At 47.4% G+C, this 16933-nt stretch overlaps 1 protein-coding gene across 1 annotated transcript in view; it reads left to right on the forward strand.

Moving 5' to 3' along the window:
* Positions 1-468: 468 nt before the first annotated feature.
* The window catches only part of LOC126235305 (juvenile hormone acid O-methyltransferase-like), a 73900-nt gene continuing 57435 nt past the window's right edge, over positions 469-16933 (forward strand). The window contains exon 1 of the mRNA XM_049944029.1: positions 469-639. Within this exon, the coding sequence (XP_049799986.1) occupies positions 469-639 (171 nt within the window). The remainder of the gene's footprint in view (positions 640-16933) is intronic.

Below are 16933 nucleotides of genomic sequence, written 5' to 3' on the forward strand. Positions count from 1 at the left end.
AGTACGTTGCAGTACGTTGCAGTACGTTGCAGTACGTTGCAGTACGTTGCAGTACGTTGCAGTACGTTGCAGTACGTTGCAGTACGTTGCAGTACGTTGCAGTACGTTGCAGTACGTTGCAGTACGTTGCAGTACGTTGCAGTACGTTGCAGTACGTTGCAGTACGTTGCAGTACGTTGCAGTACGTTGCAGTACGTTGCAGTACGTTGCAGTACGTTGCAGTACGTTGCAGTACGTTGCAGTACGTTGCAGTACGTTGCAGTACGTTGCAGTACGTTGCAAATAGGTGACTTAGAATACAAAGTAATTACTCCTCAGTGTAGCCAAACATAACCATTATTACAAGCCTTGGTGTTCCTTGTACATGCTGTATACAGATAAACATTGTAAACGCATACTCTTTTGTTCTTTAAATATCTCTCACTATTCTGTTCAGGACTCTAGTATCGGGAGCCGGCGCTCGCTACCATGGAGGCATTAAACCCAGAATACTGCACCAAGGTCAACATACAGCTGCGCCAAGCGGTCTCAGAGATGCTGGACAAAGTATGGCCGTGGCTGACCTTCCCTGCACGCGACGACGGCCGCCCGCAGCGTGTTCTGCATCTCGGCAGTAGGAGCGGTGACATCACAAAAGGAGTGAGTATGCACACAGTATGGCAGGCTTAGGGCTACAGTGCACGCCAAAGAGAATTAGAGTACCCATGGTAAAGTGATTGCTGCAGATGCAGAAAAATTGCAATAAAATGTAGTGCTGTGCACGCCGCCAGAGGCGATGGGTTTATTCGCATTAAGTGCGGATCATTGGTTCCTTGTTTTGTTACCTTTTGTACGTTAATGGTCTTCTATCTCTGTAGCCTGTGTGCCTTTCATATTTTTAGTAACGCTAGCAACGATCAACTAACCAACCTCGGCTCCATCTCCCTTCCCCTCACCACCCTGGGGCTCGTCACTCTTCGGTGGGTTTGTGCTTGGCTACCACTGCGCCCCAGCCTTCAGAGCATTTTTTCCTTCCTTGCTGCATGTCTATCCTCTTGATATTCTCCCCCACCCCTTCCCATTGGGAACATGTAGGAGGAATTTTTGGGAATGTTCTCCATTCTGTCGCTGATGTGTGAACAGTCTCACCTTTGTTTTTGGCTCCCTTTCCCTTCCTTTGCTCACTTCCCTTCTCGTTCCTCCACTTCGGCGTTACAGGATCCTTCTTTCTTCCTGTCTGTGTGCTCCTGAAGGCCGACCCAAGCGTCTGACGCGTAACAGGTGACTGGGTAACGCATAATTCCCAGCCCCAGGTCGACAGGTACGGTTCGTATGTACCCCCTGGTACTGGGCAGACCCAGGGACAGGTGATTGCCTGAGCTGTAACCTTCACAAATTGCCGATTGGTCCCTCCATCAGGTGTTCAGGAGGTATGACCTGAGGTGTGAACAATCACCTAATGTGGCGGTGCCGCCTCCTGAGGGGGCCCCCAGTTGGTTCTTCGTAATTGGTCAATCATCTTCTCCATCAACGTCTACAAAAGGTAGATGCAATGAGGCTGAAGACGCAAAGATCCTTCCCACTGCACTATGGTTCCTCGTGGTCTCAAGTACTGAATACGGTAAGTCCTTTGCCATGGTAAATCCGTTTATTATTCAGAAAGGTGTATATGCAATTCCTGGACCTGTGAAATCCTGCTCTCATTTACGACATGGCACTTTGTTTTTGGAGACTACCTTTGATTCTCGGGCATAAAAACTGATTGCTGCTTCGCTTCTCCATGGTTACCCTGTTCGTGTCGAGGCCCATAGATCTTTGAATTCTTCCTGTGGTGTAATTTACACCAGGCTGCTCGACGATCGAACAGAGGCAAAAATATAGTCTTACCTCCCTGCTCAAAGTGTCATTGCCATTCATCGTGTAATGAAAGGTAGATTCGTCCTTAGTGTCCACCCATACTCTTTTACCTTTAGAGAGTGGTGCTTCTAAGCTCAGGGCAGGCTATGAAATAATTACCGTCTGGCCATACGTTCCGAACCTGATGTCCTGCTACCAGTTTCATCGTTTCAACCAGACTAGAACATACTGTCGACACCCAGAGAAATGTCACCTGTAGTAGGTATATGCATGACAGCGATTGTCCACCTCCTCCCTGCTGTATCAACTGCAATGGCGCCATGCCGCCTCCTCTCTGGAGTGTCCAGTGTATCTTGACGAGAGATATTGGTAAAAGAAAAGGTACTGGCTAGTCGTAAACACTGCAGTCTCCCGTATGGTACCTATAGTTCTGTTAAGCCTCGTTCAATGAAGGACATGGCCAGACAGACATGCGACCTCCAATTAAGCTCTGATGTCGTGAAATCTCCCATTGTCAATATAGCATGGCCATCCCTCATTCCAGCTACGCTACAATCAAACTCTCGCCTCAAGAGGTGAAACCACCAGCTCTACAACCGGTGGGCCGGAAAGGACAGGAGTACTCCCATGAAGACTTCCTCCATCCCTCCAGCCAAACACCAGCCTTCATGTAATCGGAAAGGCTCGAAGTACTCTACTAAAGGCAAACGGTCTTCTCCTTTGCCACCTTGAAGATCAATATAGATGGTGTTAGCATGTGACAGTTTAGCCTAGTCAGACTCCGTGTCGCCGGTGCGCACCAACAACCGTGTTTCGACGTGGGACTAGACCGACCGACCGCACTGGCAAGGTGATGATTCTGTGGACCTCACGGAGCAGGTTCCTCCTGCTTCTGTGCTCTGTAGTAGCGCCCCTTACGCAACTGTCACTCAGCAGCCGCCGAGGTGACACCCTTACGCCTCTTTCTCAAGACTCTCCTCCAATTGTACGTTTGCGGCCTTCGGTCACACAGAGGATTTATGGCTGCTTTTAGTGTCGCTGTGTCCACTTATGCTCTGTCTTGCATAAACAAAACCAAGCCCTCAAGACTGCTTCGAGCATTCTCATTTCTTACTGATCCGTTTTGACCTTATCCCTGAGGTCGGTATTCAATCTCGTGGGGGCGTCATGCTGTTCATACGGGATGAGATTCATAGTCATCCCACCTCCCTGACTACCAATCTTCAAGTTTTTGCAGTTATTTTCCTTCTCCACCTGACTTTTACCCTCTGTACTAGGTTAAGTCACTCCATCATTCGCTGTCACGAGGACAGATTTCCTTCAACTTACTGGGCAGCTGCCGCCCCATTTTTTTTTTGCTACTCGGTGACTTTAATGTATATTATCCGCTTTGAAGTTTTCCCAGGACCTGTTAAAGAGGTGACCTCCTGACTGACCTTCTTAGCCAACTTACCCTCCTCTGTCTTAACACTGGAGCACCCACTTTTCTTCCCAACTCCTCACACACCCATTTCCATATGGACCCATCCCTCTGGACTGTGCAGCTTGCCCATCGTGTTGAGTGGTCTGTTCTGACACTTTCTCTTGCGACCATTTCCTGGTAGCTATCAGTTTGCTGATCCCTTAGCCATCCGCATGCACACCTAAATGTCAGCTTGAGGATGGGCGTCTTTACTCCTCCCTGGCAACCTTCAAAGAATGAGATTTCCCTAGTTTGGATGACGAGGTCGAATATCTCACAAACTTTATGCTTACAGCTGCAGAACGTTCCATCCCCAACACTTCCTCTCTAAAACATCGTGTCCTAGCCCCTTGGTGGACGGAGGCGTGCTGCGACGCAGTTAGCACACGTAGATGTGCTCTCCGCGGTTTCAATCGCCATCCTACGCTGGCAAACTGCATTAATTATGAACATTTGCGTGCACAGTGTCGTTGCGTTCTTCGGGGTAACAAGAGCTAGGTCGATTTCATTGACTACCTCTTTTAACAGTTACACACCTTCCTCCGTCATGTGGGGTCAGAGACGGCTCTCTGGAACCCTTCTCCAATTAACGGCCTGACAGTCACTCACTATTCATAGTGGACCCTATTGCTGTCTCCACTTTGGGCCACCATTTTGCTGAAGTTCGGAGCTCTTCCCACTATCACCCTGCCTTCCTCCATCGGAAACTGGCGGAGGCGGCTTGGGCAGATTCCCTACTTTTCTGTACATCGTAAGTGCTACAATGCTGCCTTTACTACGGAGCTAGACCATGCTCCCAGTTCATCCCAGTCCTCCACCCCAGACATTCAATGTTGCAGCACATTTATGTGGGCAAACACTTTCTGCTTAACTTGTGCCCTCTGCTCAGATGCAGTTGTACATTTCCTGGATGCTGGCGTGAGGCCACCGTCATACCCATACCTATACCCAGTAAGGACAAAACCCTTCCTTCTAGCTACCATCCCATCTCCTAAAAGTGTAGATTTCGTGTGCGGCGTTCTGCAGTTGACAATCTAGTTAATTGGTCCACCCATGTCATGAATGGTTCTGTGGAAATCCCAGACTTTGGCAGTGTTTTTCGATTTGGGGAAGGTCTAAGACACCTGCTGGAGAACTGGTATCCTTCATACTCATTAAATGTGGGATTCTGTGGGCGCCCGCCCTGTTTTCTTTGGGCATTTTTACAAGACAGAGTTTTCATGGTGCGTATGGTCTCTGCCTTGTTGGACACCTTTATCCAGGAAAATGGTGTCTCAGGGTTCTGTCCTGAGCGTCATTGTCTTTGCTATCGCCATTAACACAATGGCCTCGTCTCTTTGTAGACGGTTTTGCCATCTACTGCAATTGTCCATGTGTCTCACTGAAGGGCGTCTTCAGCGTTCTGTTGATCGTGTTTGCTCCTTGGCATGGACAATGGCTTTCGCTTTTCCGCTGACAAAACAGTCTATATGAATTACTGGCGGCACAGATGGTTTCTCCCACCATCTCTAAATTTTGGGCCTTTGCCCTTAAGTTTGTTCAAACTACGAAATTGCTAAGGCTCAACTGCTGTGGGTCTGGGGGTTAGAATAGGCCCAAGGTAAGAGGCTACTAAAAGGAGCCTCATACCTTTCGGCCTTTGTGATGGTCCCATATAGTTTGACCCCCATTTTTCAAAATTTTCCCGAAGAGTGAGCCAATTGGGGAAGGGCACCTCATGTGGTGCATAGTGTCCATCATGCGCTGAGACCTCTCGCATCCTTTGTCAACGTGGATCTGCATTTCCACTCATTCTCCAGCTGTTGGGCGAGGTCACCCTCCTCTGCGCGTTTTCCTCCACCTGTGCAGTATCGCTTTCTGTGCTGCCGATGATAATTGACTTCTTAGCTCGTTTGCGTCTGACATCCAGCACGCTAGTCAGTCCATTGTGGTGCGTCCATCATGCATCCTGTTGGTTGTAGGCCCCCCCCCCTGACCACACGGGGATAGCTCTGCTGATGCCTGCGCCCTAATTCCCCATGTATGTCGAGAGGTAGATGCCATCCCCCTGGGCATAGACTCCCGGCAATGGCCATCCTGCTTGCCAAAAGCTGGGGATGTTTCCATTACAATCATGCCTCAAAGAGCTTAAATACGGTCCAGGGTATCCTATTTCACAGGTAACTTTTTTCGCAGTCCGACGAAGAGTTGAGCGCCATCTCAGTGACTAAGAGTTCATTACGTCTGGCGTGTTCATTGGGGTCTGGGATAATCTGGTTGCCACTTTTGCCTTAACCTTGGCCTTTGAGGCTGACTCATTACCAAAGGTCAAGGTAACTGTCTACCACAGTGATGTCAAGCTATATATCGCTCTCACAATGTGGTGCTTCTACTGCTGGAAGTTAGGCCATGTCTCCCTGGTGTACTTCCAGCATTACATGTTCAGATTTTGGACGTCCATCCCATCCCAATACTAAATATACTCCACCTCACATCATTTTAACCTGTGTAGAGCATCATTCTCCTTCCTCACCAGACTGCAGGATTTTAGTCAGAGGAAAATAGTGGAATACAAAACATTGGACTGACAGACCTACACTGAGGTCAAGAGGAAATTTGAGTGCCTCCTTCCTGTGACTGACCTTTCCTGCCACCACTACACACACACACACACACACACACACACACACACACACACACACACACACACACACACACACAGTTGTAGCCCCATCTGTTCTGCGAATTCCACTTGGCTCTCAGCTGGAAGACTACACCTGCCCCTGCCTGTTGCTCCTGCACCACCTACCTTAAGAGCACTGTCACCCCAACCATCAGGAACATCAGTCCCCACTTCGCAGAGGAGCGTAAGTCTTCGTCAGCTCCTCTCGCTAGGAAGGGGTCCCTTACATCACTCCCTTCCCAGGTTTCTGCTAGTGGGAAAGATGATACCAGACAGTGGATGAAGTGCCCAGAATCAGCTGGTTGCAGGGCTTCACGATCATCCTCAGTCCTGGAGACTGAATCTGTGAAGCCCCCATCCAGAGAATCCCAAGGAATACCTAGAGAAAGCAAGAAAGAAGACCCCAAGACCAAAGGAATTTAGATGCCACCTGCACCACTGCTGCCTACAAGCTCTGCATCTGAGGATGAGATGAAGATTATGGTGTCTGCTGAGGACCTAGATTTCACCACTCACACAATGTAGCTTCTTCAGGAAATAAGTTGTTGGCTGCAGGTGACCATGAGGTGTACACTGCCTCATGGTCTTGCATGCCTTCCCAGTCTTAAGATCACACCATCCACCAGTGAAATTGCGGCGGTTTCTTCCACCACCTGGCTGAGCTATGGCAACTGTTAAACTTTACACCTGCTTTCTGCATTGCCCCACAGGAAACCTGGTTCCCAGCCATGCAGAACCCTGCCCTTTGCTGCTATAGCTGATACTAGAACTGTAGCGACCATTATAGTGTCAGGTGGAGTTTGTCCTTTCTGAGCTCGGTATGTAGTGAACCTTTGGCTCTTAAAAACCTCTCTGGAAGCTGTGGATGTCAGGTTAAGGACGACAGACGAAATAACTGCTATTTGTATCTCCCTCCTGATGGTGCAGTATGCCTGAACAAGTTGGCATCACTGATGCATCAACTCCCTAAACCTTCGCTAGTTTTGGCAGATATTAATGCCTATAACCCCTTGTGGGGGTAGCATCACGCTTACTAGCCATGGCAGTGATGTCGAAAATTTACTGTCCCAATACAACCTCTGCCTCTTAAATACTGGGGCCGCCACGCATTTGAGTGTAGCTCACAGTAGTTACTTGGCCATTGATTTACCAGTTTGCATCCCAGGACTTCTCAGATCTACCCACTGTAGAGCGTGTAACGACCCGTGGCAGTGACCACTTATCCATCTTCCTGTCGCTCCCCTGGCGTCATGCCCATGAATGCCTATCCAGATGGGCTTTAAACAACGCAGAATGGGTAACCTTCACCTCTGCTGTCACGATTGGCTCTCCCCCACCTGGTGCCATCGATGTTGTAATGAGTGGGTCATACAACGATAATTTCTGCAGTGGGAAACGCGATCCTTCGTTCTCTAGGGTGCCCCCTGGCGAAAGAAAGTTCCTTGATCGTCCCCGGAAGTCGCTGCGGCAATTAAAGAGCGTCGGTGAGCTCTACAGCGATATAAGTGGCACCTTTCCCTAGAGCACCTAATAACTTTCATATGGCTCTACCTGTGTTTCCCTGCTTACAAAACGACGGAAACAGGAGTGATGAGAGGTACTTCTCAACCATAGGGTGCCATACATTTTCTTCTCAAGTCTGGATGAAGATCAGAAGTCTTTCTGGGTACCAGACCCCAACAGGTGTCCCCAGCATAAAATCACTTGCGCGCTCTCTACCGACGCAAACGAGATTGCTGAGAACTATTTTACAGCCTCTGCGTCGAAGAACTATCACAGATACTTTGGCACCCTCAAACAGCGCACCTCCCAGGGGCTCTTTCTTGAGTACGTTCGTGGCGAGTACGGGGCACCGAGCTATTGCAGCCTTCCTTCTTTCCAGGCTGCATTTCCTTGCCCTTACCCTCCTTTCCACTCCATGCTCCTTCCCCTTTCCCCTCTCCTCTCCCTCGCTTGGTGTTCTTCCTTGTGTAGGCCCTGCTGTCTCCCTGGTTATGTTGGTTTTGCCATTTAGTTTTGTTGCGTAATCACATCCTTTTTTAATCCCCTGTTCTCCCACTGGTGTTAGACTTCCATTACTATATTTCTATTCCGTAGTGTCAGCCATTTGGGGAAGAGCACCTTACCTAGGTCTCATGTGTGTGTCCCTAGTTCATTCCACCTTTTCTTTCACATTGTTGTCTGATGATAGGGTGCATACCCAGCATGGAAGTCCACCCATATGGTGGGGTCGCTATGTACCCTTTTGGTTGAGCCTCCTCAACGCACAGTGATCACACTTGGTACCACAGCTTTGACCACCTCATGTAATCCTAGGAGTTGCTTGTCGTCCTACAGCATCGGAACTCCTGGCAATGGCCGCCGAACCAGACGGCCATTGCTGTGGCTGGGTGGCACCTGCGAGGAGAGCCCCTGATCGGAGTGGGTGGTATCAGGGTGGATGCTATGCAAATGAAAAGTGTACAGGTTCAGAGCTCTGGCCGTACTTCTGCGGCCGTCTCTCGGCATGGAATTCAGTATTTTAGTGTTGCTTCTTCTGTCCCTTCAGCCTTCCCTTCCATGGCTACCCTTGGGAGAAGGATCAGGCTCGTTAGCTATGCGTGAAACCTTTCCCCGCTATCTGGTTTGCATCAGGACTGATGGGGATACTTTCACCAATACCAAACCTTTATTATTTGTAGAACACACTGAAGACAAGTTTGGCGAAGTGGACTCCCTGAGCAAGATGAGGTCACGTTCGTTGTTGATCAAAACTGCTTCAGCTACCCAGTCTGCGGCCCTTCGTGCTTCAAACCATCTTGGCACAATTCCTGTGTCCATAACCCCCACCAGTCTCTAGATATGATTCAAGGTGTATTTTTCACAGGGACCTCTTCCTTGAAACTGAATAGCAACCTCAGAACAATCTCGGACGGCGGAGTGTTAAATTCGTTCGCCTTTTTCAGAAGGGTCCGAAGGACGATCGCCTTGATACTGGTGGTTTTATCCTGGCCTTCGAACGGGATACCCTCCATAAGAAAGCAAAAATTACGGTTTATTGATGTGATGTGAAGCTGTACATCCCACCCCCTATGAGGTGTTCTAAGTGCATGCCTTTTTGGACACGTCTTCCTGCTGTTCACAGGCCGCTCTCTGGTGACTGGACGTCCACTTCATGAGGGGAGTTCCTGTGTTCCCCTCCTGTGTGTTAATTGTCTCGGCAATCATTCTCCACATTCACCAGATTGCTCAGTATATATGAGGGAAAAGAAGATACAGGAGTAAAACTTCCTTGATCATCAAACATACACTGAGGCTCGTAAGAAGTATGCACGTCTTCACCCTGTGTCCATGATGTCCAGTTATCCTTTAGTTACACCTCCCCTTCCTGCCCCCTTCCTGCCCCCTTCCTGCCCCCTTCCTGCCCCCTTCCTGCCCCCTTCCTGCCCCCTTCCTGCCCCCTTCCTGCCCCCTTCCTGCCCCCTTCCTGCCCCCTTCCTGCCCCCTTCCTGCCCCCTTCCTGCCCCCTTCCTGCCCCCTTCCTGCCCCCTTCCTGCCCCCTTCCTGCCCCCTTCCTGCCCCCTTCCTGCCCCCTTCCTGCCCCCTTCCTGCCCCCTTCCTGCCCCCTTCCTGCCCCCTTCCTGCCCCCTTCCTGCCCCCTTCCTGCCCCCTTCCTGCCCCCTTCCTGCCCCCTTCCTGCCCCCTTCCTGCCCCCTTCCTGCCCCCTTCCTGCCCCCTTCCTGCCCCCTTCCTGCCCCCTTCCTGCCCCCTTCCTGCCCCCTTCCTGCCCCCTTCCTGCCCCCTTCCTGCCCCCTTCCTGCCCCCTTCCTGCCCCCTTCCTGCCCCCTTCCTGCCCCCTTCCTGCCCCCTTCCTGCCCCCTTCCTGCCCCCTTCCTGCCCCCTTCCTGCCCCCTTCCTGCCCCCTTCCTGCCCCCTTCCTGCCCCCTTCCTGCCCCCTTCCTGCCCCCTTCCTGCCCCCTTCCTGCCCCCTTCCTGAGCAAAAGGTCTGCCACACGACGACCACGAGAACCACGGTTTGTTGCCCCCCCAGGTTGCCTGATCTTTCTGTTGCCAATCTTGCTGCAGCTGCCTCCTTCATGCCACAAAGCCCTCATTCATCTCAAAACAGAAAAGAAGAAACATAAGCCCCTGGACAAGAGTCCTCTGATGTCACCAGATGTCCCATCCCTGGCTTCACAACCAGATTGCGACATGTCGTTCATGGATGTCGCCCACTCCTTGTCGGTGACGGGTGGTGACCTAGCGTCATGACTGGCTTTAACCTGTTCAACTCCCATTTGAATCATCGTTCTGTGGTTACCCAATGGAATTGTACTCGATATTACCGTCACCTTCCGGAGTTGAACTCCATTATGTCGCCTTACTCGGCAGCCTGTGTGCTCCTACAGGAATCTCATTTTACTGATGATCACTCACTGACCCTTCGTGGGGCTCGTGTTTTCTGTCGAAATCTGGTTGGCCATCTGCGGGCATCCGGTGGCGTTTTCAGATGTTGCTAGCACATGGATTCCTCTTCAAACTACATTGGAAGTGGTTGCTGTTACGGTCTACGTGGATAGTGGTAAAAGAACCTTTGCACTAATCTTCAAAACATACATACACGTGCCAAAAACATTTAAGAACGACTACAAATTTCACATTATGCTAAGAAGAGTAAAGATACCACTGCGCGATTAGCAGGTTGGTGGTAATAATACATGCTCTATATCCTCAGCGGAGATTGGATTTTGGAATTTAGTGAGCACCCCTTCCTTTTAGCGCGTCGTCTATCTGGAAGTGTACCACATCAAACTTTCTATGGGATTTGTAACTCCCTCACGGTGGCTAAATGTACCAGTCAGGAAACTTGCCGCTCTTCTTAGGACCTTCTCAATATCTTCAATCAGACCCAACTGTTAAAGGTCACATACAGACGATCAGTACTCGAAGACTGGACGAACTAAAGCATTGCAAGCAATTTCCTTTGTTGGACTGCATGGCTTCAGGATTCTACCAATCAACCGCAATCTGGAGTATATCATGCACAAAGAGGGCCACGCATGACCGCGGTTTCCTAAAACCACGCTGGTTTCTGCAGATGAGCTTCTGAGAGCCTTCAAAGGTCATTGTGTGAAGTATGTTCCATGATTCCACAACAAATAGAGGTCAGTGAAATTGGTCGGTAATTATGTGCATCAGATTTTCTACCCTTTTTTATAGATTGCTATGACCTGCGCCGTTTTCCAGTCCCTTGGAACTTACACTGTTACAATGATACCTCATAGAAGATAAGAATAGTGCTATATCGGTAGCATAGAAGTCATAAAATCATACCGTAATATCGTCTCGGCTAGATGGCTTCCTGGCGTCTAAGGATCTTAGGTGTTTTACAACACCTGATACACTAAACACTGTCAGCCATCACATTACCCGTACCGACAGAAAGAGAAGATACTGAATTCTTTGTAGCGTTCATAGATTTTACGTACGACCAAACTTTTATTTTTAGAATCTACTGATAAAAATATTGCTTTCAAATTCGTTAAAATCTGTCATTGACCTTTTGACAGCTGCTACCATTTCGCATAAATTCTGTTCGTGGGGCAGTGACTACTTGGAAAACGACTGTGCTAAATTATATGCTTTCTCAGCAACTTCCTAATATGTTAGTTGAACCTAGGTGGATCCTTTCCCTCCCCTATATTTTTGCTAGGCACATACTTCTCTAACACGTGGTGGACAGTACCTTTAAATTCACACCAAAGAGGCTCAATATCTTTGTGTGTCGCAGTGAATGGCTGGAGCTGACGATGAAGATATTCATTGACACATTAATTGCTTTCAGAAACAAGAAAACTCTACACTGTTTCTTTGGATTTTTTGCAACTTACACTGACATAGAAGCCACAACGACATTATGATCACTAATAGCTTCTTCTAGATCAACTTCCTCAAAAAGATCGTCTGTTTGTTGCCCAAGATATCTAAAATGTTCCCATCTGAAGTTGGTTCTATAACCAAATGCTCAAGGTTGTAAACTGATCGCTCCTAGAACGACTTCATAAGAGTCGTTGCTTCTTCCCTGTGATGATCGTGTAATTTTCCCAGTCAATGGACGCCAGATTAGTCTCCAACTAATAGATAATTTGGATATATATTTCCTGTGTACTGAAGACTTTCCCTGAAACGCTCTGCGACGTTTGTTGCGGATGCTGGTGGTCTATAAAAGCAACCTAATACAGTGATCGCTCCTTGTCTGAGAGCTTTATCCAGACCATTTCGCAGTACGACCCAGTATCGATCTCAACTGCCTTTAAACTGCTTTTAACTGCAAAGAACACACCACCTCCCATATCAGTCCTATCCTTCTTAAACATTGTACAGAGTTCAAAATTTCACTGCTATTAACGCCTTGTTTCAACCGTCTTTCGGTACCTAATACAATATTGGCATTATTGTTTATTTCGGAGAGTAACTAGGGGAGCTTGCTTCAGACACTTCAACAATTTACTAACATGACATTCAGCATTTTAAATCCTTTGGAGTGATATGTTTAGGTGAACTAACAATTTTTACAGTTGGCACACCATCAGTGTCATGAACTGGTAATTTTTCAGGCCAACGGTTTGTTTCCCATGGTCGGAACCTAATCTAAAAAAACATGTGGGCGCCACACGTACTGTGCTACCAATGTAGATGCTTCCTTTGTGTAGCGCACGCCTGATCTATCGAGGGGCATGCTAAAGCATTCCACCTCATAGCGTAGGTCTAGGAATCTACAACCATTTTCGTCACAGTCGACGTAGCCTCTCGTTTAGATTCTCCACTCGACTCCAAACCAGAGGAGCCCGGCCCACCCTGAGGTACGATGCTGCAGATCGTCAGCTTGGCTTCCCCTCCTCGAGAGATGGAGGCCGCCGTCGCCAATTCAGCCAGCCGTGGAAAGGAAAAAAGGATTTCCTCGGAACCCCGAAGACTGGCATCGTTTGTGCTCACATGTGCAACAATCTGCAGCAGGCTATGCACTATTCCCTTGCGACCTTACTGCCGCAGAATGTTTCATATCTTGCACTACTTTACCTAGCTGCGTTCCGGTCCCCATGTGGACTGAAGCGTACAGCTTTGTGATTAGCATGGGAAACATGCTCCCCTCATTTCTGATCATACGATGGCGAATTTTATTCATTATAAACAGCTTCATGTGTAGCAATATAACTACCTGGATTTTATTTACTACTTCTTTTAACATTTTCACTCCCTCTTCCATGGTGTTGCAACCTCCGTCAGCCTGCGCCGCTACTTTGCGAAGATGTCGAGTTTCGACTGTCACCCTGCCTGCCTCACTGGAAACGAATTGGGGCGGTTCTGGTGATGCCCTTCTCTTCTCAGAATCCTGAATGCTACAGTGCCGCCTTTACAGTAAGGGAGCTTCACAGGTGCTGTCACCTCGTCCCGATATTCCGCCCTAGTGCCGGACAAGGTTCATATTCAGACGTTGCAGAACCTTTCTCTTTTGGTCAATCACATTCTTTCATATGTACAATCACATTTGCGTAGATCGCACTTTTCCAAGACGCTGGTGTGAAACCACATTCATACTCACACCTACGCCTGGTAAAGACAAATACTTTCCTTCTAGCTAGCTCCCCATTTCTCGCAACAGCTGTGTTCGCAAGGTGATGAAAAGTATGATTCATGGCTGGCTTGTGACTGGAGTCCCGCAATCTGCTGACTACTATGCAATGTGGATTTCGTGCACGTCGTTCCGTAGTTGACCATTTAGTCACATTTTCGACACACGTCATGAACCTTTTTCCTTGAAAATAAGAGACTGCTCATGGTTTATTTAGAAAAAGGGTAAGACGCCTGCTGGAGGACTGGTATCCTCCATATTACATGCACTCGGGGTTCCTGATGCCACCTGCACCATTTCCTTCAGGAATTTTTCCGGCAGTTTTCGATTTACACGTGTGTTCGGCGCTGTCACACACTTTTATTTAGGAGAACGGAGTGCTTCAAGGCTCCGTTTTGAGCGTCTCCCTCTTTGCTAGAGTCATTAACATTCTTATGGACACTATCAGGCATCTCTGGGTCCGTTTTCGTCGAAGACGACGGCTATTGCTCTGGCAGCTTCACTTTGTGCTAACTGTTACGTTCCCGATGGTTGTGAACCCTCCATCTTGGCTTCGTGCAGCGTCCCGTGTTCATCATGTACTTCATTTTCTTCCCAAGGGCACTACTCCAGAATAGATTTATCGCTGTAGCTCTTTCCTTACGTCGTTTTAACTACTTACTTGCCGGTGTTCTAAGATTGACATTAGTTCTTTTGATTTTTTCTTTGCGCCCTAAAACAAAACAAATTGTTCAAAATAAGGTCCTATCGTCACCGTCTACTTAATTAAAAGAATACACCGATACGTCGTGCTTACGTGTGGCGAGAATGAGACTCCGAGTAGCTGCATTTCCTTCTCCATCCTCCGACTCCATCCACTTTAAATCTTCACTCAAGTGTTAAGTATTTATGCTGACCTCGCAAATGCTTGGGTAGTAATATGACTGCTCCTTTTAAATCTTCTGTAAACCTTTCGATGAGTCAGTCATGTGCCCGCTTTTGCGTTTCTTGTTTCCTTTTCATAAATGCTGATGGTATTCCGTAGAATGACTACGTACGCATTCTCAGTACCTGGAAAACTAATACTGCCAAAATACCAATTGGACAGGCTCCACGGGAATTTAAATTATCTACAAAAGAGAAAAGGCAAAGATGTACACTAGAAAGCTCTTACATCTAACCGTCCTATGTGGTATCTTACCCTGTAGTAACTACCTTCATACATAGATATCACGCGTCTTAAGGCGTGATAGGGACAGTGACTTCACTGCTCCTCACTTTCACTGTCCCAAAACTCCGTATTTTAACCTGGATACAATGGAATTTTGCCAGATGCTACCGCCAGCTGGCTGCACTTAAGCAGTGTGCTATACTGGAAGATCACCTGCCTACAGTCAGAAAACCACGTTTTTAATAATAAACTAAAGGTGATGGGATTTTAGAAGGCGTTTGCACACCAGTAAAATCGTTCATTTTAAGCGAGCAGCTGGTAAGAGACAAAACACTTAAGGCTCTATCCATTAGAATTACACTGTCTGCCTGGGTAACGACTTGCTTCTTAAGTCTCCTTGACGCTGCCGCCCCATTCTCCCCCATCACCTCCACCCAACCACCCCCCGTCAGAAATACATCCTAGCCGGAGATTCCAGTGCATCAGTTAACCCTCTTATGGCCACAGGCTGATTCAAAAGGCCACAGCTATATGTGGGAGAGCGAGAATGCAAATACTAGGGTCAACTAATAGGGCAGGGGTTTTAACGTACGAAAAGTACAGAACCTCAAACGCATTTTAGCACCACCATGGCGTGGAACCTTCTCTAAAATACTGCTATGTAGTCCTAGCCGCGCATCTGATAAAACGGCGTGTCCACGGCAGTCCGTGACAGTGACAATCAATAATTTCATCGATGCCAGATCACAGACCCAATGATACCCTACAAAGGTATTATCTACGAAACACTTATTTGGAAGCTTACTCGTTTGAGACTATCAAGATACCCGTAACACCCTTTTACAGACTGGGAATTAAACAGTGAACAGTGCATAAGCACAATAGAATATTTTCCTGGATCCAGTATTAAGACATTTTTCGAAATGAAGTTAACCTATTAGGCACAAAATATCCTATAAGTACTGGAAACCAGGTAGAAGAAAAGGGTTCCATGCGGATCAGTTTGACGACCCAGTCCAAACTCCTGGTGTTTATGAATTTTCTTTCACTTTCCAATGAGGACCTCAAAGGTGCATAATCAAAAGCGACCACCTGTTACAATTGGATTCTATCAGAGGATCCCTACCCAGCTCCTTATCCAGATACAAAACCCAGCTCTTACCTACCAATATTCGACTTCCGTGTTACTGGTTCTTGTCGCCCGTAATTGAATAAAAGCCTCTTTTTATACCATACTCAGCTGGAGTCCACCGAGAAATCTTATTGTGAGAAACTTTGGCTCCGTATTTGCTACGCCGCACCTTCATTCCCTGTGCTTGTTCTATATACCCTTTTACCGATATTGTTTGCAATGTTCTTAATTTCTTGTGACGGCGTCGCAGCTCTTGATTTTTGTTTTACTCCAAAAACTTCTCCATTCGTTCAGATGACTTCATAGGGACTACAGTGGCTGTCAAGAAAACACGCTCGTCAAAGCCACCTCACTATCTTACAACATTGCCATTGATAATTTTAAATGTTTGTAAAAATTCCGAAAAAATTAGATCTCTACTTCTACTTCTGAATATTATGCAGTACTTAACTTTTATCTGCTGCTACGAAAACAAACGTTAAAACTTTCAAGAAAAATTTACCTCAACCTGTTGATAAAACAGAGCTCCCGACACATTTTTAAATAAAAGAAAATTGTGGAAGTTCATAGACTTATGTGATGCATATTCTATTGTGAAAACATAAAACTATTGATAAGGAAAAACATATTGTAAGAGATATAAAACTGTTCTGCCTGTGTAACAAAAACTGTCGTCGTTGATGGATTTGAGTTCTATTGCAACTGAGAGAACTTTCTAGTGAGAAAGTTGTTGAGAAAGCTATAAAATTAACTTTTGGGAACGTTATTGAATCTGGTCACCTGTCTACAGATTTTATTTGCGAGACACTCAATGAATGGTAGCGTTCTAGTAGTTGTAGGCTGCTCCCAGGATTTTAGTTACTGCAGTTCTCCTTAATACGGCCGAGAATATTCCCTACCTCCTGAATTTTTTTACAGTTCTTTTCCACAGCACCCATCGCCCGTATTGCCGATGTACACTACTGAAATAGGCTATAACTAAGTCCTTTCAGACCACTAATTCGTTTGAAGGGGAACAAAATGTATATGCGGAAGGTTTTCGTTAAACCCAAGTTTTATCTATGTATGACGGTAGACTT

The sequence above is a fragment of the Schistocerca nitens genome, chromosome 2 (assembly GCF_023898315.1).
Source record: "Schistocerca nitens isolate TAMUIC-IGC-003100 chromosome 2, iqSchNite1.1, whole genome shotgun sequence".
NCBI lineage: Eukaryota > Metazoa > Arthropoda > Insecta > Orthoptera > Acrididae > Schistocerca > Schistocerca nitens.